At 33.7% G+C, this 23,509-nt stretch overlaps 1 protein-coding gene across 1 annotated transcript; it reads right to left on the bottom strand.

Annotated features, from left to right (window-relative positions):
* Nucleotides 1–661: 661 nt before the first annotated feature.
* Nucleotides 662–21,762, bottom strand: LOC132734483 (uncharacterized). Its single transcript, XM_060721227.1, has 8 exons — nt 21,595–21,762; nt 20,555–20,672; nt 18,320–18,532; nt 17,417–17,532; nt 15,604–15,706; nt 13,677–13,834; nt 12,700–12,816; nt 662–1,015 (listed from the first exon to the last, which is right to left on the bottom strand). The coding sequence occupies exons 1-8, from the start codon at nt 21,595–21,597 to the stop codon at nt 902–904; spliced, it is 942 nt and encodes a 313-aa protein (XP_060577210.1). The 5' UTR covers nt 21,598–21,762; the 3' UTR covers nt 662–901.
* Nucleotides 21,763–23,509: the final 1,747 nt, after the last annotated feature.

Genomic DNA, 23,509 nt, shown 5'->3' with positions numbered 1-23,509 from the left:
AGGGTATATTTGCCGTTATTTTTTAATTATTTGCTTTTAGTGTCCAACTTTATTTGTCATCCAATGAAATTGCTGTATTTCTTAAAAAATCTGTGCGTTAATTTTCATAGAAGAAAAAAAGTCGATACTATATCGAATTCCGTTCATAATCGACTTCTATTTTTCATAGTACTTCATAGAACCACATAGTGACGTAATAAAGTGAATAATAGTGAGGCCAAATAAAGCTTGACACTAAATATGTTAGTATTCATCCGTAGCTGTTCTACAGAAATTAGAAACATTCTTCTGTCGCTATCGCTCCCGTCAAAGTTTCTTATTTCTGTAGAACAGCACGGATGAACACTAACATATACATAGAACGTCAATTTCCTGTGCATATATGTACGTATATGATGACAGTGTATCGTTTGAAATATGACCCCTGCGTACCAGATTCCGGGATTTTTCCGCACAACTTTTTTGATACGTGACCATGTTGAATAAATTATCACCCCTACTTATATTGGCTACTGCGTTAGTAACGCAGTACTTAGATTATGCAAAGAAGGATCGCGATATTTAGTCAACATGTATCAATGATAATGAATTTTGGTAATAAACCTAACTAAACCGGTTTTTACCGTTTACTTTGGATTTTGTTTCATTTCTCTTTTTTTTCATTCTGCCATCTGGAGGCGAGTTGCTTTAAACACTGAATGAAGTTTGAAACTATTTTTACAAATTAATGTTAATAGATATAAAACAAAACGTCAAGTTATAAGGTCTACTAAAACGTAAGAACTTTTAAAGTGAAATAGCCAACTTCAGGACAGCGAACTAGTTACTTCGGGGAAATATATATAATTATATAATTATATAACATGAACTAATCACTAAGGTTACTACAAATCTGTAAAACTTAACAGAAAAACAATATACCTGTGTTAAAATCTTGTATTACAAACATGAGATTTGGACTAAAAAACGATGTATATAAATAACGAATAATTTTAGCTTTCCTATCGTAGTACACCTGAAAAGAGAACAATATTTTGATATTTAGCAAATACATTGCTGAGTACTGAAACTCACTACACTCGATAGCACTGGGTCCTGGCGCGAGTAACGACATTTGTTTCTCAACGAAAGCGCGAGATGGTTTCTCTACGAAAAATCCAAATACATACAAGTACAAAATGTTGTTGTAATTCCAAATACATACAAGTACGCAAATGTTGTTGTAATCCCAATACATACAAGTAAAATATATACCTACCTCATTTGCATACGCCCTTCTAATATTTAATATGACGTCATCCGGTCCATAAACCGCATACAGACCGGGACGGTCCATAAATTCTTATATGGACCGGATGACGTCATATTAAATACAAAACGGGGTAATGCAAATGAGGTATAATCTTTTATTTTGTTTGATAAATGAAGTCTTTTTACTAAATTTATTGTTTTGTTTCACATAAATTTTTATTACATGTTATCAAAAGTCAATGATTTGTCTTTAAATTAATTATAAATTTTATTAATACAGTTTGTGAAAATCTGAAAGTTCGGGTTTTTTGCCAGTTTAATTTGATTTTTTACAAAAATTTGAATAATCAAAAGAAGGGGCATGATTTTTTTTGCTGTATAGCTTGAAAATCTTGAAAATAATAATAACAAATTCGACTAGGGATTGAGATATTGTCACACACTGAACAAATAACTTATTATTTTGAAAGCAAATTATAGTAAAAATGACAGCAGCAAAAGGGACGAAAGAGTTTAGATTCGGTATAGAATAACAAATAAAACATGGCTTTTCGGGCAAAATGCAAGTTTAACGGAGTGGTTGGTCAGACTCGGGAAGTTATATGTCCCTCAGCTGCGCTTCGGGCCATATAACTTCCTCAGTCTGACCAACCAGTCCGTAAACTTGCACATTGCCCATAAAGGCCATGTTTTATTTTTTTTAATTGTTGCTGTAATACACCATTTGAGGAGCAATTACAGATACCCTACCAAATCATTCCTACACATAGATCATGTTCTATTTAGATTAAAGTACTATTGTACATTATTCCGGATGTTTTGTAAATCATTTAAATTTGCATAATTCTACTTATCGTATGCACTGTCCATGAGAGAGGGACTAGATATTAAATTTAAAAAAAGTACGCTTTTACTGATGCCTACCTGCTAAGGGAAAGTAATTCCAACAAGACTTGTAATGTGACTTGAGAGCAGTGCAACATTGTTTTGTTTGTGTCACTACTGTAGTCAGTAATATTAGATGATAAAAATATCAAAGCATGTACATTTTCTTTTTCACCTGTAATGCTACTCATTTTCCACAAATATAAACCTAATCATGGTTAATAAGCCAAAACAAAAATTTTCATCGACTTTATTTTTCAAAATGTCTGTTACATATGTTTCGCGGCAAATGGTATATGTAATAGATATACCATTGCTGCGTTGACGATTTCTGGGTTTGCGTAAATTATACCATAATCACGTGACCTTTCTTATGCCTGAACCTCACGAGACGAAGTCGAGTGAGGTTGCATAAGAAAGGTCACGTGATTATACATGTAGTATAATTTACAAACCCAGAAATCGTCAACGCACCAATGGTGTATCTGTTTTAACCTATAGCTCCGCCCAGAAACACTTACTCCTTCGATCTTCAAAACTGAAAATTATACCATAGTCTGGGTATGGTATAATTTAAGGTTATTGGAAATTATACTTGGAAGAATTTTACATCACGTGACCTTTATTAATGGTATATCATGATTTAACCTATAGCTCTTCAGCGCTTCTTATGTAAAATTGGGCGGAGCTATAGGTTAAAACAGATACACCATTGGTGCGTTGACGATTTCTGGGTTTGTAAATTATACTATAATCACGTGACCTTTCTTATGCAACCTCACTCGACTTCGTCTCGTGAGGTTCAGGCATAAGAAAGGTCACGTGATTATGGTATAAATTACGCAAACCCAGAAATCGTCAACGCAGCAATGGTATATCTATTACATATACCATTAATAAAGGTCACGTGATTATGGTATAATTTACGCAAACCCAGAAATCGTCAACGCAGCAATGGTATATCTATTACATAACAAGAAAGACATTGCAAAGCATCAAAGGGCGTCCAAGCAAGAAATGCAGCAAGTGACGATAAACTAAGAGGCGTCTGATTATATATTTTCTTTTTCTGTGTTAATTGGTTTTAAAGATCCTGTATGTTTTGATCAAAGTGCTAAACCACATTAAGTGAAATAAAATATAAGTACATAATTATGCAAAATAAAATAATTATTTACATGAAATGTTAAATTCGGTAATATCTTTATAAATAATGCTTTTTGGAACCTACAATATTGATAAATCTTAATTTTAGTATCATATTTATGATTAAAACAACCATAAAAAAATGTGTTACAGGATTTTTAACCAGAATTGTATATCATAGATAAATGGGTGGACGAACATGAACTGTGGTAGATTTGCTAGAGATCAGAATATTAAATGTATTTTCTTTGGAACATACAAAACACTAGTTAAATAAACAAAGTTTATTATATACTTATAAATGAAATATTGAGAAATCTTGAATGAAATAATTTGTGTATTTTAACTTTTCGTATTTTAACTGTAATAATTTAATTTTCCACTGCAGTGAAATATATTTTCCGTATTTTAACTGGTATCTTTTCGGACTACTTTTTACTCAATTCAGCCAGTATACAAAATTAAAGGGGAAGTATTTCGAATCGTAAGGTCAAAAAAACGAAAAGGTATATAATAAACAGAAAATTCAAGTTTTTTCTATAAATACGCGATTTATTTTCATCTTGTGGCATGAAAATTACTATATTTCACTTGTAGCTACCGCCACTCATGAAATATTTATTTTCATACCACTCGATGAAAATAAATCATGTATTTATAGAAAAAACTTGAATATCCTCTATCTGTTTTACATTTTTATTATACTTGTAACAATTATACAAACAGGTTATAAAAAAAAGTAACAAAAGGGACTTATATAGTAATATTACATGCATGTTTTAATGTCAAATTTAAAAAATGGTTTCTATTTATAAATGGGACTAAATATACAGTAGTTATATTTCAAGTCCCAGATAAATACAGAAAGAAGAACAAACACCGGAAAGAATAATTTGGGATGAATTTCAAAAAGACCAAATTCAGAGGGGGGGGGGGGGGGGGGGGGGGGGGGGGGTCTATTAATTTATCGAAAAATACCTACGGAAAAGATAACAATTCGTAAAAATGGCCTTCTTGAATTTTTCGATATTTTTAAAGATTTATTGTTGAATTGTTGCATTTCATTTCCTGCAAAATTCTCCGGCTCGTTATTTAATACCATGGCGCGACACAAATGACCGTATCGTTTAGTTCCAGACGCGTTAAAACTAAAACTTCTTCTATAGTGAAATTTGTTTCCGTTCTCATTCATTAATATGACATGCTGCGAGTCACCGAAGTGGAAACCAATATATGACTTTGCATATTTGAAATCGGAAGGAATTCTTTTTCCGAAAATCGGATCCATGGACAAAAATCAAAGCACAGAAGGCGCTGAATTTGTTTGGGTCTCAGAATGTAAGAAAGGTGCAGGTTGTGAGATTATATGTTTAGTGCCACCAATGCTTTTTCCCAGCAGTTTGTTTTTTAATTGTAGTAAAATTGGCTATAAGACTCATTGCAACACTGATATTCAATCCAATGTTTATTTGACTTTAAACAATTTAAAAAAAATGAGTTACCTTTTCTGGGATTTGAACTCCAGAACGCTCTCGCTTCCTAAGCGAGCCCGAAACCTTCAGCCACGGTTAAATTTATATGTGGAACGGCCTGAAGAAAACCATATTATTCTAAATTAGGGCTTGTAACGACTTTTAACTGTTGTTTAACACAGACGTAAATAATCCTGAAGCTTACTATAAGCATGTATATATTTATAAGAATCAAAGGGCTTGCAAGTTCTGTGGTATTTTCTGATCTTTGCAATCTAAATCGTACTGTAGCATTCTGTATGCATTTTCCTATATAAGTTTATTTTTAATGTATTATAATTCATTTTGTGAAGGCACAATACGGAATTCTGCATAACTAGAGTTGCATCAAAAAATCATTTATGTACTTTTTTTTACGACAGCCACACTTAATCCTTGGTAAATCATGGCTACTTCCTTAAAAACACTTAAAAAAAGAATTTAACAAAAATAAAAAAGTTTCTCGAATGGGTTTCGAACTCGAGAAGCCTTTCACTCACAAAGCGAGCGCGTTACCAACTGTAACCACGGAGAAGTTAATTACACAAAATGTCTGAATAATATCAAGTCATTCTAAAATTTAATCATTCCATTGCATTCAGGTTTGTAATCCTTATTAATTTCGAGGTATTTTGTTTTTCAGGGTAAACCTGTTGGTTTAAAATTGAAGTAAATAATTTTAGCGAAAATCCTCTCACCCAAACAGTCCGACATGTAGAAATCTATATATTCCACTACTCGGTTTGTGTAGTATTCGGGTAATCTACATGGCTAAAAATAGTATTTTCATTGATAAAATCATATTCATCCGCGTAATTTTGTGATTGGTGCATTTAAATATTGACAAATTTCTATAAGCCAACGCTATTGTTTAAAACCTTTAAATGCGTTGGTAATTTGTTGGATACTTGTAACAATAATAAAAATATTTCTTTCTTTTAAATCGCTAGTTTTAAGCTGTTTTGAGAACTACTTGTTGTGAAGGTTGTGTCGTAAACTTCTGTGTCAGAGATTGAATGTCCGCTTTGTATTTAGTTTATTTTCGATCAGAAAAAACCAATAAAACAATATTAGAAATCTTCGATCATTTCGGGAATTAACTTTGGCTTTGAAAATTTGATGGCGCCTGTCTTTGACCATCTTTACGCAGTGATCTCCCCTGAATTTTTTTCGGGACTTTAGTGTACATACGAAAGGGAAGTAACCGGCTTCAAAAAAGTGGACTACTTTTCGGCATTTTGCAATTAACAACATTTAGAATCTGAAATTTCGCTACCATTATTTGTTTGGTCTGACGACCCAAACAAATAAAAACAATTAGTAAACTCAAATAGCTCCGCGCTTTTGGGCGCGGAGCAATAATATTTTCATGCCACAACCTTAAGCATTCAAAGATACACATTATCTGACAGGAAATTGTAGCTAAATACACACTTTAAGCGCAATCAAGGCTGTAATTTTACTGAAAGATATTTTGCTGTTTTTATATTTGCAAAAGACGGTTTTTAATGAGTGTATATGTAAAATGCCTTTTTCACTAATATAGGAAAGAGAACTGTGTTTAAATTGTTTTTTCAAAATATACCAGTACGATTTTCTAGAATTAATACTAAAAGCAAAATCTAATGTGTAATTTAAGAAATAAAAAAAAACTGCGGTATACCGTACCAGGATATTGCTCGATATTATGAGGACTTTCATCCCATTTCGCGACTTTGAACGAGGAAAGAAGGTAAGTCAGTGACGATATTTAGTAATTTTGAATTGGTTTGATATAAATTTTATAGAAAAACAAATACTTCGATAATTTGTCTAGTTACTGAAACCCCAAAAATGCTGAGAAATAGCTTTAAAATGTAATTAGGAGGTAAAATTTGTCTCTCTGCTCACGTGATAAATGAGCTCGGATCAGCCAAATTTGGTGTTTTTGTGCATATACTTCCTTAACAAAAACTTGAATCGAGTGAAATGTGATAATGATGATAATGTTTATGTTGTAAATGTTCAATCAACAATAGACCTTCAGATGACAGTGCATTTTGAGAATAAATACACATGTCAGTGTACCGAGTATTGCGTTGGAGTTGCCCGCCGGTGTCACGAGTATTGCTTTTAGTGTAACGAGTATTGGTTATCAATATAGAGTAAATGCAAGTAGTAAACATGTAGTATTCTTATATATTTCTTATTGTGTATACTTATTTACACTATATGTGCAGAATATGCAGAGTTCGGAGGTACTTTACTGGAAACATCTGCGAATGATCCAGATTTTCATTCCTGTTCATGAAAAATCTCAGTCGAACGAACTCAGCAATTTTCTGTGTTTAAAAAGTTCTCGTTGCTATCGAAGGATCAACCTTTCCAGAATTTGTTAGTAATTATTGCATATCTTACATTAAATAGTAAAAAAATGCATCCGAAGTGATTTAATGCTGCCTCAAGATTGTAGACAGTATTGAGCAAGTGTCCAATATCTAACCACTTCCTACTATGCCCAAAATCCATATAAAGGTAACTTTCGGTAATTTTGTACCTGCACTCTTGCAATGGCAGACTGTCTGCACGTGAAATTTGTTACGTCATTAGCAACGAGTTACCATATGACTGCCGAGCGGGCACAGCTAAAAAACCGAATAATGCATTTTGATAAGATTATGATAAAAGGCAGCAGATGCATAAAAAAGGTAATGTTTCTTATAACCTTTTACCCCATTAAGGCGTGTTTTGAAGGCTTTACATCCCACATCTTTTGAGGCCTCAAATAGTGTAAAAACATGCGCTGTTTAGACCCAAAACACTGTTTTTTTTCGTTTTAGAAATGTTGTTCAAAAGAGTGATCACTTTTTCGGCACCACCCCATTAAAAAGATTTATCATGGGGGTGCCACAGAAGAAGGGCGTGGGTGCCCCCATTTCTGTTTGGGAATTTGAAGTTGGGCAGTAGCCCCTCTAATCGCCGAGAAGATTTTGGACTGGGGGGGGGGGGCTAAAATGGCCTCAGGTCGATTTAAAGGTACCGTGTAATCAACGCCGAAAACCTTAGACTTTATCTCAATCAATTGAGAAGTTGCTGCACCTTGAAATTAGTTTTGATTTGAAAAAAAAACAACGCAAAATAGATATTTTTGGCAATTTTGAGAGGTCCCCCCGTTGCCACATGGTAACTAAAAATTTAGAATTGAGCATGCTATTCCACAGGCTATGGTCCAGCCAACATTTGTCCCAGTTTGATTAGTATTGAAGCATTTTTTTATAGTTTCATAGCAGTTTGAACTTGTAACAAGAGGCTTAATAAAATGAAAACCGACATATTTCGCAATATGCTCATGCAGAAAAAGGTTAAGACGATACTGGCATGCTTGGACGGCATAAGCCCTCAGGCCAATATTTTACTAAGTGTGTAAGGCAAACTTGCCCTGTTAAACCCTATTATTAATGTCATCTAAATATGTTTTTTATTCTTCTTCTTTTCAGAGATGGGTCTTCTTGATCATAGTTTCTTGAGACTTGTATTTAAAGATTATTATCGTCACTTTTGATGGTTCTACCCTGCTTCCGACCCTGCACACACTTTAATTCATCCATAGTGTGACTTTCAATCAAATGGGAAACTAAATCTCTGTATTTGCCATAGGAAAAGAACAGTAATAACACTGAAAATGCATTGTTAAATATGAAATATTTGAATAAATATCATATAAACAGTACATCATCAGCAAATGATAAACAGACGTGAAAATTAGACAAAAATATTGATTTTCCATACTAATGTACTCATTTTGTTTTGCAATACACTGTACACTAAAGTTGGGCTATTTTGCAATACTCTGTACACTTAAACTCAATACTCGGTACACTTTCTTGTTTCTTTTATGGCCTGTATCTTTTTGTACTTTCACACTTTTTGTGACGATTTTTAACGATTCTACAGTATCGAGGTCACTATTTTCTAGTGAGCAGCGGGTCGTTTAGGGGTAGTTTAATCAAGTTTACAAATACCTGTAATACTTTTACGTCTTTTAGAGCTACAAAAATAACTCTAGATATATAAAACCCGTTGAGATAAATGAAATAGCCATTAGTTTGGAAAATATCGTCGCTGAACTTACCTTCGTTCCCCGTTCAAAGTCGCGAAATGGGATGAAAGTCCTCATAATATCGAGGAATATCCGGGGTATGGTATACCGCAGTGTTTTTTTTTTATTTCTTAAATTACACATTAGATTTTGCTTTTAGTATTAATTCTAGAAAATCGTACTGGTATATTTTGTATTTTATAGATTAGCTGCATTTTTTTTTATTAAAGTAACGGTTCGATTTGAGTATTTTTATGCATGTTCCTAAACGAAAACGAAATATACGAGAGTGTTGCTCACAGAGGGCGAGCATGTTTAGCACATAATAAAACTTAGCTATTTTCCTTACATTTCAGGACGGCTTAAATTAATATCTTTATAAAGGATTGGACACTTTTAACAGTGTTTTTCAAGCTAATGTTTCTTGGACATGTTTTAATCATGTTTATGTGTTGAAGATTTTGAAAACTTAAGCTTTACTAGGGAAAGTCATGACAACATTCATAGAGTATATAACACTATTAGCCTATCTATCTTTGAACATTGTTGATGTTTTCTCATTGTAATATACAACACTACGTACCGTGTATACAGTGAGAAAGAAAATCGCACAAATTACATGTTTTTCTTTCCTTGCTTCGTATTTGATTTAATTTTCTTTGGACCGGGTGCAAGCACTTATTTCCAGTAGGGTCCTTACCTCAGCAAACTCTATAGAGACAGCTATGAGATACAAGCAGTCCCTAGCTCTTATTATATTGAATAGATACCTTGGTTCTTTTACATGCCCAGTGTATAGCACTGATACATGCGAGGATTACCTGGATTTCTTACCAGTAGTTAGGTGAGAAAGTGTTTCTGATAAATCCCAAGAGTATTACCCAGGATCGAACCCGGAACCTCAGGAGTGACAGCCAGTGGTCTAACCAACTGAGCTATCGCGCCACTTAGCTCTATAGACTTGTGAATATGCATACCAATCATCTTATTGCTTTTTATTTCCTTAGGCATATTTCTCAACTCAAATACCATTAATTAATTTATTTATTAATTAATTAATTAATAAATAATTAATTAAAGGCCCTTTGAGCCATATAAGTGCTAAAAATTCATATTTATAAAAAGAATTTCACTCTTGATGTTTTGTTTTAGTTTCCTAAATAGGGCGTATTGGCCAAATAACAGTTGCCCTTTGCTTCTTTGTCATATAAGTATTTATTATAGAGATAGTGATTTAGCATTTTGAATGGAAGTCAAATTATGTCACTTTGTTTACATTTTGCTATATTTATGACATATCATTACACTTTAAGCACTTCTCTGTTCAAATGATAAGCGCCTATCAGGCTTCAGTTCCATTCTTAAATTGAAGGAACGTTTTATTACACTCATGACATTCTTCTATTATTTTTAAAATCAGTTACTGGATAATCGGGAAAAAATGGCCGGACTGACAAATATAATTTTCGACTAGCGCCTTGGCCTATATTACTTTCATCCATTCAATATATTCCCGTACATAAGATTTGTTGAACTAATACACTGTACAACATTTACGTGTGAACAAATTATGTTTCTAACCACTGTTCATAATTAAGGCCATGTCGTATGTGAGGAAGAATCTGTTTTGTGAAACTGTCTTACTGTCTGGGTGTCTCGTGATGGCATTCTGTATTCTGATGTTGACCTATTTTCTTTTGGGCTTCCTTGTCTCAGGTTTAGAAATGTCAAATGTATGAGACAGAGAAATTAATAATTTACCACTGATTTCATCAAACGTCAATTCGTCTGCCTTCGTAGTAACATCTCGGGCAAATACTTTAAATGTTCTTACACTGTTTGCTCATACGGCACTTTATAAGCCCTTCTTGATAAATCAGGTTGGGAAGGTCGTCCTCTGGCTAAATCAGGTAGGGAAGGTCGTCCTCTGGCTAAATCAGGTTGGGAAGGTCGTCCTCTGGCTAAATCAGGTAGGGAAGGTCGTCCTCTGGCTAAATCAGGTAGGAAATGTCGTCCTCTAGCTAAATCAGGTAGAGAAGGTCGACCTCTGGCTAAATCAGGTAGGAAAGGTCGTCCTCTGGCTAAATCAGGTAGAGAAGGTCGTCCTCTGGCTAAATCAGGTAGAAAAGGTCGTCCTCTGGCTAAATCAGGTAGAGAGGTCGTCCTCTGGCTAAATCAGGTAGAGAAGGTCGTCCTCTGGCTAAATCAGGTAGGGAAGGTCGTCTCTGGCTTAATCAGGTAGGGAAGGTCGTCCTCTGGCTAAATCAGGTAGGGAAGGTCGTCCTCTGGCTAAATCAGGTTTGGGATGGTCGTCCTCTGGCTAAATCAGGTAGGGAAGGTCGTCCTCTGGCTAAATCAGGTTGGGATGGTCGTCCTCTGGCTAAATCAGGTAGGGAAGGTCGTCCTCTGGCTAAATCAGGTAGGAAAGGTCGTCCTCTGGCTAAATCAGGTAGGCAAGGTCGTCCTCTGGCTAAATCAGGCAGGAAAGGTCGTCATCTGGCTAAATCAGGTAGGGATGGTCGTCCTCTGGCTAAATCAGGTAGGGAAGGTCGTCCTCTGGCTAAATCAGGTAGGAAAGGTCGTCCTCTGACTAAATCAGGTAGGAAAGGTCGTCCTCTGGCTAAATCAGGTAGAGAAGGTCGTCCTCTGACTAAATCAGGTAGGAAAGGTCGTCCTCTGGCTAAATCAGGTAGAGAAGGTCGTCCTCTGGCTAAATCAGGTAGAGAAGGTCGTCCTCTGGCTAAATCAGGTAGAGAAGGTCGTCCTCTGGCTTAATCAGGTAGGGATGGTCGTCCTCTGGCTAAATCAGGTAGGGAAGGTCGTCCTCTGGCTAAATCAGGTTGGGATGGTCGTCCTCTGGCTAAATCAGGTAGGGAAGGTCGTCCTCTGGCTAAATCAGGTAGGAAAGGTCGTCCTCTGGCTAAATCAGGTAGGGATGGTCGTCCTCTGGCTAAATCAGGTAGGAAAGGTCGTCCTCTGGCTAAACCAGGTAGGGAAGGTCGTCCTCTGGCTAAATCGGGTAGAAAAGGTCGTCCTCTGGGCGTCCATAAGCTCCATTTGAAATCACGCTTTTGAATGAGGCTGCAATGACGGAAGATTGCATCGCCAGGCTCCTGAAATATGAATGTTTTCGTTGATTTACGTCCTCATGAAAACTGTTTTCGTTGAGCAATATACACGTACTCTGTGATAAACTTACTCATTTTATGGACGAAAAGAAATTGAAGAAAACATGGTTTACATGTGTCCATCATCAAGGAACATTAGCAATTAATTTCATCGTGGAATAAGTTACTCATTCTAAAATTTAAGTATAAAAAAACACGATACGTGTTTATTCTGTATAATATGACTGTTAAATGTTCAATTAATAAAACAAACATTACAATAATTATATATATTTACCATTATAGCACTTTTAACGCAAAAGTTGCTCTTAACCTTGAAAACATAAGCAGCACATCTAAGAAATCAGGACACGCGCATCTAACCGAGAACAAGAACAAGCGCAACCTTCACAGACTTTCTATCGTTACTGGCGTCAGGACCCAGTGGGTAGGTAAGTTAATGAACGTCACAGACTTTTCTATCGTTACTGGCGTCAGGACCCAGTGGGAAGGTAAGTTAATGAACGTCTCAGTAGCCCAGTTAATGCACTCTTTCCTGCCGGCAGTCCAGGTAATGAAGGAGAGAACAACATTCCAGTATCAATTAAATTATTACAATTATCAATATAGTTGTTTGTAGCTTTATTGAACACTAATATATCCAGATTAATCGGCGCATGAAATAATAAAAAAAGTGTAAACGGTAATCTTGCATACTCACAGATCCACTTTGAACACCATCTGTACTTATAATTTCTTCATTGAATGAGAACGTTTGTGGCAGGTTTGGTACTGTTTTTGTGATAGGAAGTCCCGGACAAATTAAGCCACTTGGTACCTGTGTGACAAGAAACCGATTATTTCTTGAGGATAAATGACATTATACTTTATTTCAACTTTCAACACCTGTAACGACATAATAATCTGTTCCTAAATATAAACACCACTCCGATCTAACTAACCATCTTCTCTCATCCCATATACCATCTCATCATAGTATATCCCGGTAGTTATGCTGACTTGTGCAATATCTAAATTTATCACACACCCGTGCCGATTTTGCGACTCCGTAAAAATGGTATTGCACGGCCGTGCATATATTTTGACGTGACGTCATTAGTGTTATACAAACATAGTGTCAAAAAGCGCTAAATGTTAGCGTTATACTATAGGCGCGTCAATGAAAAATGACTTATTTTACTTTAAACGGTCTTTATTTTGGGAATGTGATAAATAGAATATTAAATTCGTGTAAGTTCATTACAGAATTTATTGCACGAGTTGAATAAAATAATATTATGCTCGCCAGAGGCTCGCATAATATAATTTTATTCAACTCTTGCAATAAATTCAGTATTGAACTTACACTCAATCAATATCCTCTATTGTCATAACACGAATTGTCTCAATGAAATGTTTTCTATTTACGAAATATTTGAAACACACTTCTGTTTTAAAACAATATTTAATAATAAATTGATAAAACGCTCTAAATTTGTGTTTGTTTGTTTCATTTTACGCCTTTTTCCAACAGTATTTCAGTCATATAGGCGGGCAGTTTCCTAACCATCGTTCCTGGAGAGTTACACCAGTACTAGACTACCTTCCTCCGCGCTAAGCATTTTATGCTTTAATTTCTAGTCTAATCTGTGCAAAATTGCTGAATTTAAATGCGTTTAATCCAAACATTAAGAATACCTCAAAAACAGAATTGTCTTCCCAGATTTTATTTCTGAAGTCAAAATATTCATATATATGGTGTATTGGAACATCTTGTGGTATCATATATTTGGAACCTAAAATCTCTGCAAGCACGGGCACTTGTCTCGGTGAAGATGGAGAACTCCAGTTGTATGCTGGGAAATAAAAGATTGCATAATATAAATATACTATAGGAGTACAATCTTGAGATGATTTAATATGCTTTCCGTGTAAGTTATTGTATTCCATTGGTATGGCAATTCATTCTTGAAAATTAATGCTTTATTAGTTAACAAGTATCTTTGGAATTCGGGTTACTATGGAAAAGAAATAACCAGCTCGTATATTATATGAATCTTGGAAATTGAAGGTTGAGATTGGTTGTTTTTGTTTTTACTATTGATTAATCTTTTTTAGTTACAAATTTGAAATTTATTCAGAATTTGGGTAAACGTGTATAATTAATTAATTGACATGTAATCAAAATGGCTGCTTATAATTATAAAAATGGGAATTGGTGCTCTTTATTATCAACTGCCATTGACAGTTATAGAGGACTGTGAAAGTAAAGGAAAGAGCAGATGTGAATTATTTATATATAACAGGACTTGATCCACATTGTATGTAAATATATGATTATGTCTGTATAATTTATGTGAGTTAATTAATGGTTGGTAATATGTTTATTCTTTATTTCAAGTTGGATAAGGTACCAATATTTGTAAGCTAGCTTGACTGCAATTTTAATTAAAAGGTAACCATGGTAACGGTTATACATGTATGTGTACACATGTGCTTAATCTTTGTTATACAGTAATATGTTAAATTTGTTATACAGTAATATGTTATATTTGTTATACAGTAATATGTTATATTTGTTATACAGTAATATGTTATATTTGTTATACAGTAATATGTTACATTTGTTATACAGTAATATGTTACATTTGTTATACAGTAATATGTTATATTTGTTATACAGTAATATGTTACATTTGTTATACAGTAATATGTTATATTTGTTATACAGTAATATGTTATATTTGTTATACAGTAATATGTTATATTTGTTATACAGTAATATGTTATATTTGTTATACAGTAATATGTTATATTATGTTATATTTGTTATACAGTAATATGTTATATTTGTTATACAGTAATATGTTATATTTGTTATACAGTAAAATGTTATATTTATTATACAGTAATATGTTATAATTGTTATACAGTAATATGTTATAATTGTTATACAGTAATATGTTATATTTGTTATACAATAATATGTTATATTTGTTATACAGTACTATGTTATATTTGTTATACAGTAATATGTTATATTTGTTATACAGTAATATGTTATATTTGTTATACAGTAATATGTTATATTTGTTATACAGTAATATGTTATATTTGTTATACAGTAATATGTTATATTTGTTATACAGTAATATGTTATATTTGTTATACAGTAATATGTTATATTTGTTATACAGTAATATGTTATATTTGTTATACAGTAATATGTTATATTTGTTATACAGTAATATTTTATATTTGTTATACAGTAATATGTTATATTTGTTATACAGTAATATGTTATATTTGTTATACAGTAATATGTTATATTTGTTATACAGTAATATGTTATATTTGTTATACAGTAATATGTTATATTTGTTATACAGTAATATGTTATATTTGTTATACAGTAATATGTTATATTTGTTATACAGTAATATGTTATATTTGTTTAATGAAGGGCTTGTATAGTACATATACAGTATTCGCTGGAATCAGGCTAGTTTGATGTATTGAACCCTGGTACCGAGAAACTGATGGCTAGGGCCAGTGCGGCCTTCGTTATTATATTAGGGCTGGAGCCCACCTGGTCAGAACTATATATCACCATGAGGGGACTTACCCGAAAAATAATAATCTAAGGTGAAGTTAGCTTGCGGCCAGATTATACATGACTGCCACCAATCACAGTTTATATCACGAACAGTTTTCCTTCCTTTGTATAGCTAAAATGAAGAGAGAGAAAAACTTTGAATCGAAAGTGTTTTTCTTAGTTCAATAATATGCCATTGTTCTATGCTTTAACTCATATCACCAACTATAACAATATACAAAAAGTTTTCCATTCTTTTCTTAAAATCTTAAATATCAATACAGAATTACCAAAGCAAAACTCAAATTCAAAACTCTCAGACAGCAATTTATAATATTATTACAGTAGAAAATGTCACAGTGTTTTGAATTACGAGATTAAAGAGTTTTATTTTGGTATATATCTTTGTATATTATACTGAATTTGTACGCTAAAATGACTAAAAAGTTTATAATATTATTATATTATTGGTAAAAGAAATTAAAATACTCGAACCGATTTAAAACTTAATTAAATGCTTTGACATATCTAATCAAAGCAGAGAAGGCGCTGAATTTGTTTGGGTCTCAGAATGTCAGAAAGGTGAAGGTTGTGAGATTATAAACCAATTTGTTTGTAAAGTGTCACCAAATTCTGTTTCCAGTGTTATAACTATAGTTAATTGGCTATAAGACTAATTGCAATACTGATATTCAATTCAATGTTTATTTGGCTTAATCAATTAAAAAAACAAACAAAAAAACACAAGTTGCCTGAACTGTGATTTGAACTCCGGACTTCTCGCTTGTAAACCCCTCGACCACGGGGAGTTATAAAATAACAGCCTGAAGAATACCATATTATTCCCAATTAGAGTTTGTAACCCTTATTAATTTCAATATATTTTGTTCAAGGAAAACCTGTTGTTTAACACTGAAGTACATAATCATGGAGCTGAATATAAACATGTATATTTATAAGAATAACACAATATTAGGAATCTTCGACCAATCGAAACTATTTTTTCGTTACGAAAATTAATGCGCCTGTCATTTTAAATCTTTACGCAGTGATCTCCCTTTAATTTTTCGGCGTAAATGTACATATGAAGGGAGTAACCGCTTTGAGGAGTTTGGACTACATTCGGCATTTGCAAATAAGAACATCAGGGTCTGAAATTTCGCTACCATTATTTGTTTGGTCTGACGACCCAAACAAATAATAAACGGTGACACTGCTATAAATATCAGCACCGTTATATGACCCCCCACCGCGCTTAATGTAGAACAATCGTCTTTCGTTAAATGCTGTAAACTAAATGATGAAACTTTCAAAGATGTGTTTATGCCACGAGATGTCGTAACAAAACCATTATCCCTGACAACACTTATTCTCTGATCAACATTTTAGCCGCGTCACGACAAAACCAACGTAATGCGTGTGACTAGCATGGATCAAGACCAGCCTGCGCATCCGCGCAGTCTGATTTGGATCCATGCTGTTCGCTATCAGTTTCTCTACTTGTAATAGGGTTTGTAAGCGAACAGAATGGATCCTGATCAGACTGCGCGGATGTGCAGGCTGATCTGGATCCATGCTGGTCGCAAACGCATTATGTCGGTTTTGTCGTGGCTCATTTAACGCTGCTACATACTAGTACATGTAGATTGTAAGAAGATAAGAACAGAAGAGTATCATAATAGCCAAGTTCATTAAACTTGAAGGGATTGTTATCCTTACATTGATACATCTATTATCATTATAATTTACGACATTCTTGTATTTTGATAATATGATCTCGTATACATGGCTGGCCACAATTATGAACAGTTTCAAATTAAAGATATACAACACCTTAACTTACCAGACCATTTGCTTTATCGAAGTTGAGAGTTCCGGAAGTGGAATTACCAGTTTGTTTAGCACCAATAAGAATTGACTGGTCCGTCGTTAAATAATCACGAACATAGCAAGAACCATCTGGAATTTAATTCAGTTATATACACATATTATTGTTTACTTGAAATTCACATACTAAATTCGTAAGAGAGATAACGGAGAGTGCAACGTATTTGTATTTTACCCCCCTCCCCCTCCCCCTCACCGGCTTAAGCATCAATTAAATGATTGGAATCACTTCTCACTTCCATTCTGCATTGGCGGGAGATTTGTACCTGCATACCAGCTGCCGGTGTCCTACTAATACCTAGGAGTGTGGCTAAAGGGGACGAGGATGGTGTGCTTGGGTGCGTGAGCCCTTAGCACAGTACAACGGCTTGAAAGGCAGGTCCTTTATTCGGCACCAATTGCCGTTTTCAGGGCTACCTCCTTTTCTAAATTGGCTCGGGTCACTGTATATTAAGGTTCTCATTAGCCGCCGTACAGTGACCTACAATACCGAGATAAGGTCCAAACATCTTTATAAGCTCTTGTTGTGAGGAAAGGGGGATATATAGAGTAATGAAGACATATATAAATATAAAACCAAATAGTTGAAATACATGCAATAAAAGAACATTCTAGTAACACTTCAGGAAAACAGTATTTAATTGATATTTTGTATTAAATAATCACATCCAGTAATTACATTACATACTCACATCCGGTATAAGAACACTTCAAATAAAAGAAATATCTCAAATCATTAACTAGCTGACAATAAAATATTAGATTTTATACCATTGAGTGCTGTATTCCTCAACTTAATATTTAAATCTTCATTAAGTTAAAAACATTTTTTTGTATTTATTGCATGAAGTAAACTTACTGTTGACGAAAATTGTTTGATTTATATCAAAATCAAAAATAGAAGTACTGAGTTGATTGTTGGCAAACATTTTAACAGTCGCTCGTTTTCTTCTTTCATCGTAAAATATTTTCCCAGTTTTCGTTACTTTCCTGTCTAAAAGTTGCGCCTCGACTTGTACTTGAAAGGTTTTCGGGAGAACAGGCAGTGGGGGTAACCTTGTGCTTACAGGAACTATAATTCAAATGGAGATAAAATTTAAGCATATTTGCTGCAATGCTTGAAGATGAATTCGTCTATTTTTTTCATTTACATGTTACAGTATACATAAAATAAAGTGGCCAATATGACACCTGGTATGCTGTTATATAACTTAACAAAATAAAGTGGCCAATATGACACCTGATATGCTGTTATATAACTTAACAAAATAAAGTGGCCAATATGACACCTGGTATGCTGTTATATAACTTAACAACATAAAGTGGCAAATTTGACTCCTGATATGCTGTTATATAACTTAACAACATAAAGTGGCCAATATGACACCTGGTATGCTGTTATATAACTTAACAACATAAAGTGGCCAATATGACACCTGGTATGCTGTTTATATAACTTAACAACATAAAGTGGCCAATATGACACCTGGTATGCTGTTATATAACTTAACAACATAAAGTGGCCAATATGACACCTGGTATGCTGTTATATAACTTAACAACATAAAGTGGCCAATATGACACCTGGTATGCTGTTATATAACTTTACAACATAAAGTGGCCAATATGACACCTGGTATGCTGTTATATAACTTAACAACATAAAGTGGCCAATATGACACCTGATATGCTGTTATATAACTTAACAACATAAAGTGGCCAATATGACACCTGGTATGCTGTTATATAACTTAACAACATAAAGTGGCCAATATGACACCTGATATGCTGTTAAAAACTTAACAACATAAAGTGGCAAATTTGACACCTGATATGCTGTTAATAACTTAACAACATAAAGTAGCCAATATGACACCTGATATGCTGTTAATAACTTAACAACATAAAGTGGCAAATTTGACACCTGATATGCTGTTAATAACTTAACAACATAAAGTGGCCAATATGACACCTGATACGCTGTTAATAACTTAATAACATAAAGTGGCCAATTTGACACCTGATATGCTGTTAATAACTTAACAACATAAAGTGGCAAATATGACACCTGATATGCTGTTAATAACTTAACAACATAAAGTGGCAAATTTGACACATGATGTGCTGTTATATAACTTAACAACATAAAGTGGCCAATATGACACCATATATTTGCTGTTAATAACAGTTTCCATGGCAGTGTATCGTATTGAACTGGTGAACCTCCAAACTGTCATCTGTTTTAGTTGTGAATACAATTGATTTACTAACTTGTGATGGTTTTATATACATGTTGTTTTATGTATCTGTAGACAAGTATTTTTCAGAACCACAAATGGTATTGTATTCCTTAAAAGCTATGTTATAAAGATATTATTCAACATCGGTTGAATGTCCCACTACTGTTATTACTCCAACGGTTGAATATTCCGTTACCGTTCACTTTTGAAGTAACGGCAGTGTGCCAAGGTACGTGCGTGCATGTTCATGTATATATATTTATCCGAGTGATTTAGTGTCTATGGGTTTCTACAAATTATATACGCTACTCAATGTTCATAAATTGTTAAACATAATTTTATATTAGTAAACATTACATAGCAGGACTACAGTAATTTACAACCAGATGCTTGAAGAACAATGCGTGTATGAATAAATCATGGCAATAGATTTTAACGTGTTTATATAAATTTTACAAAACTTAATAATTTCAAATACCTTAAATAGAAAATAAAAGAAAAACATCAACTCTTTGAATATTTTTGATTATAATAATTATGTAGGAAATTTGGTATTTATATGTTAACAATAGTAAATACTATCAGATATTTCTGCTTGGAAATCAGAATATTTTAGATTTTTAATGTAATACTACATTAAGATAATTTCATTCGATGTATCTGAAAAGCGGAATTGTCTTTTGTAGGTTGGTAAACAGAAAAATGATAAAACATGAAACCTGAATATCTCGGACACATAAAAAAGTAGTGGTGTTTGTTAAAATCAATGTACTTTAATCAAAGTTAAAGTATGAACTACCATCTCTAGCTACTAAAGTAGTGTCTGACATACAAACTTTTTTATCATAACTTACGATTTGGATCACGTATGTATGAATTCTTTTGTGCACAATATCCAGGGAATGTCCAGTCCGCAAAAACTTGTTGAGACACTGTTACAGTGAGCATGACAAAAGACAACCTTATATATACCTGATAATGTAAAGAATATATAAATGTGACGATGATGATAATGGTAATGACAATGATGGTAGTAGTGAAGGTGATGATGATGATGATGGCATTGATAATTGTGGTGGTACTGGTGGTAATGAAGATGATGGTCGTGGTGGTGGTGGAGATGTGGATGATGATGCCACCGGTGGCGATGATTCCGTGGTGTTGGTGAATATGATGGCTGACGATGGTGGTGGTAATAATGATCATGGTAGTTGTGGTGTTTGGGGCTGGTGCTGGTGCCGGTGCTGATTGATATGTTATTGGTGATGATTATAATGGTGTTGGTGATGATAATGGTGGTGGTGGTGGTGATGATGATAATGGTGGTGATGATGATGATAATGTTGGTGGTGATGATAATGGTGTTGGTGATAATGGTGCTGGTGATGATGATGATGATAATGGTGTTGGTGATAATGGTGCTGGTGATGATGATGATGATAATGGTGTTGGTGATAATGGTGCTGGTGATGATGATGATGATAATGGTGTTGGTGATGATAATAATGGTGGTGGTGACAATGATGACGTGACGTTATTGTGGTGATGATGATGATGATGATGATGATGAAGACGACGACGACGATGATTATTATAGTGCTGGTTGTTATATATATTGATTTACAATAATGAGATTATAAATCACATTAACAACTTTGATATGATTTGTGACCAGCAGGTTCAAAACAAACATCTACAATTACAATAAGATAATATAAACATCATCCGTAACAAGGAGGTAAAATTAAAATGTTATCTTTTACAAGCAGTTACAAAAATAATGCTATCTGTTACTTGCATTTAATAATTATGTTATATTTTGCAAGAATATATAATCTTTTATAAAACATACTGTATAGATTTATTTTCGAGTATACTGTAAATTATAACTTACCATTCTTCAATTTTTGTTAATCTTTACCGAATAAGAATTATATTTTTAAAGATGACTGACTGAATGTAAAACATTCATGTTAATAAAGTAACATATTGTAAACATATCATATACATCACTTTGAACACGTTTAGATAAGTTTTATCATTTTTCTGTTTGTATTGCAGCGCCATCTCCGACCCGGCCTGACACCATGGTTAAAAATAAACAAAAAATGATAAAAGGTGATGATAATATGGCTGCACCTATACGAATGTAAACTGATAATTAACGTGAAATTTTAGTTTAATTCATGCTTATATCTTGATGACTGTTTAATAATGGACTTTAACACTTGATATCGGCAGAAATCTCCATCCCTTCATTTCTACAGCTTGAAGGAAGGTGCACTATATTTTATAAACATACATGGGTTAATTGATAAGTTTTGAGCGTCATTACTGGTATTAAAGAGTTAGACATATTGCATCATTTTTAATCGTTTCTAGCAATGTTAAGGGGCCTCGATGTCACTTAAAAAACCTTTCCTTGACCATTCAGAGAGTAATGCATTACATGCATGATATCCGCTGACAGTAAATGTACCGAAATGGCCTTTATGATTCTTAGACATAAATGAAAGTGTGATGAAGCAAGATCAGGTGAATAAGACTGAATTTCATTCAATAACCAAACTCGTTAATGGCAGCCATGACATTGTCACAGCATTGCTTTTGTAGAACAACACAATTTTACCGTAGCGCTTGATTATTGAATACTGGTTATGCATGATAGGTACAATAGTTAGTCCTTTTTTAGTCCTTTTTGCAAATAATGTACCAGTACCAACAGAATGCAAATGCCATGGTCAGGACTGCACCACGAATTGTTATATCAGTTAAGATGTACTTGATTATATCACACATTTTGTAATGTAGCCTGTTTATCAGACATAATGTATCTGTTTGTTGTATCAGACATAATGAAGGCTGTTTGTAATATCAGACATAATGTAGCCTCTGTATTATATCAGACATAATGTAGCCTGTTTGTTATATCAGACATAATATAGTCTGTTTATCATTTCTCTTGTTTAGGTAGGACGTGACTATATATATGATCCCCATATCCATATCCACTCTTGAATTTATGTAGAAAGTGACTGGTAACCGCAGTCATTATACCTCTCTCTTGTATAAATACAACATGACATGTATCATTTCCATGTGACACATAAACACAGTCCAAACCCACTCTCTAGTGACTCATATACTAAGTTCTCATATCCTCTCTCTAATTTAACTTATAAACACACTACCCATATCCACACTTTAGTTTAAGTAAAACTTGACACATATCCACAGTCCCCAAATCCATACTTTAGTTTAAGAAGATCCTAACACCTATACAGAGTTCCGGTATCAACTCTCCACACTTTTAAGTTTAATGTGACATGTATTTTTCGTTTAACAAAATCTTTCTCTTAACTTTCGAAGAATGTGGACAGGCATTGAAACAGGTGACACATGATTTATATGCATGTACCGGTTCTAGGTATGATTATATAACTATATATGTACCGGTTCTAGGCATTATTATACAACTATATATGTACATGTTCTAGGCATGATTATACAACTATATATATGTACCTGTTCTAGGCATGATTATACAACTATATATGTACATGTTCTAGGCATGATTATACAACTATATATATGTACCTGTTCTAGGCATGATTATATATGTACCTGTTCTAGGCATGATTATACAACTATATATGTACCTGTTCTAGGCATGATTATACAACTATATATGTACCTGTTCTAGGCATGATTATACAACTATATATGTACCTGTTCTAGGCATGATTATACAACTATATATGTACCTGTTCTAGGCATGATTATACAACTATATATGTACCTGTTCTAGG

This window comes from Ruditapes philippinarum, unplaced genomic scaffold (assembly GCF_026571515.1).
Source record: "Ruditapes philippinarum isolate M1 unplaced genomic scaffold, ASM2657151v2 ctg2756_1_1_1_1, whole genome shotgun sequence".
NCBI lineage: Eukaryota > Metazoa > Mollusca > Bivalvia > Venerida > Veneridae > Ruditapes > Ruditapes philippinarum.
This window is presented reverse-complemented; position numbering and strand designations above follow the sequence as displayed.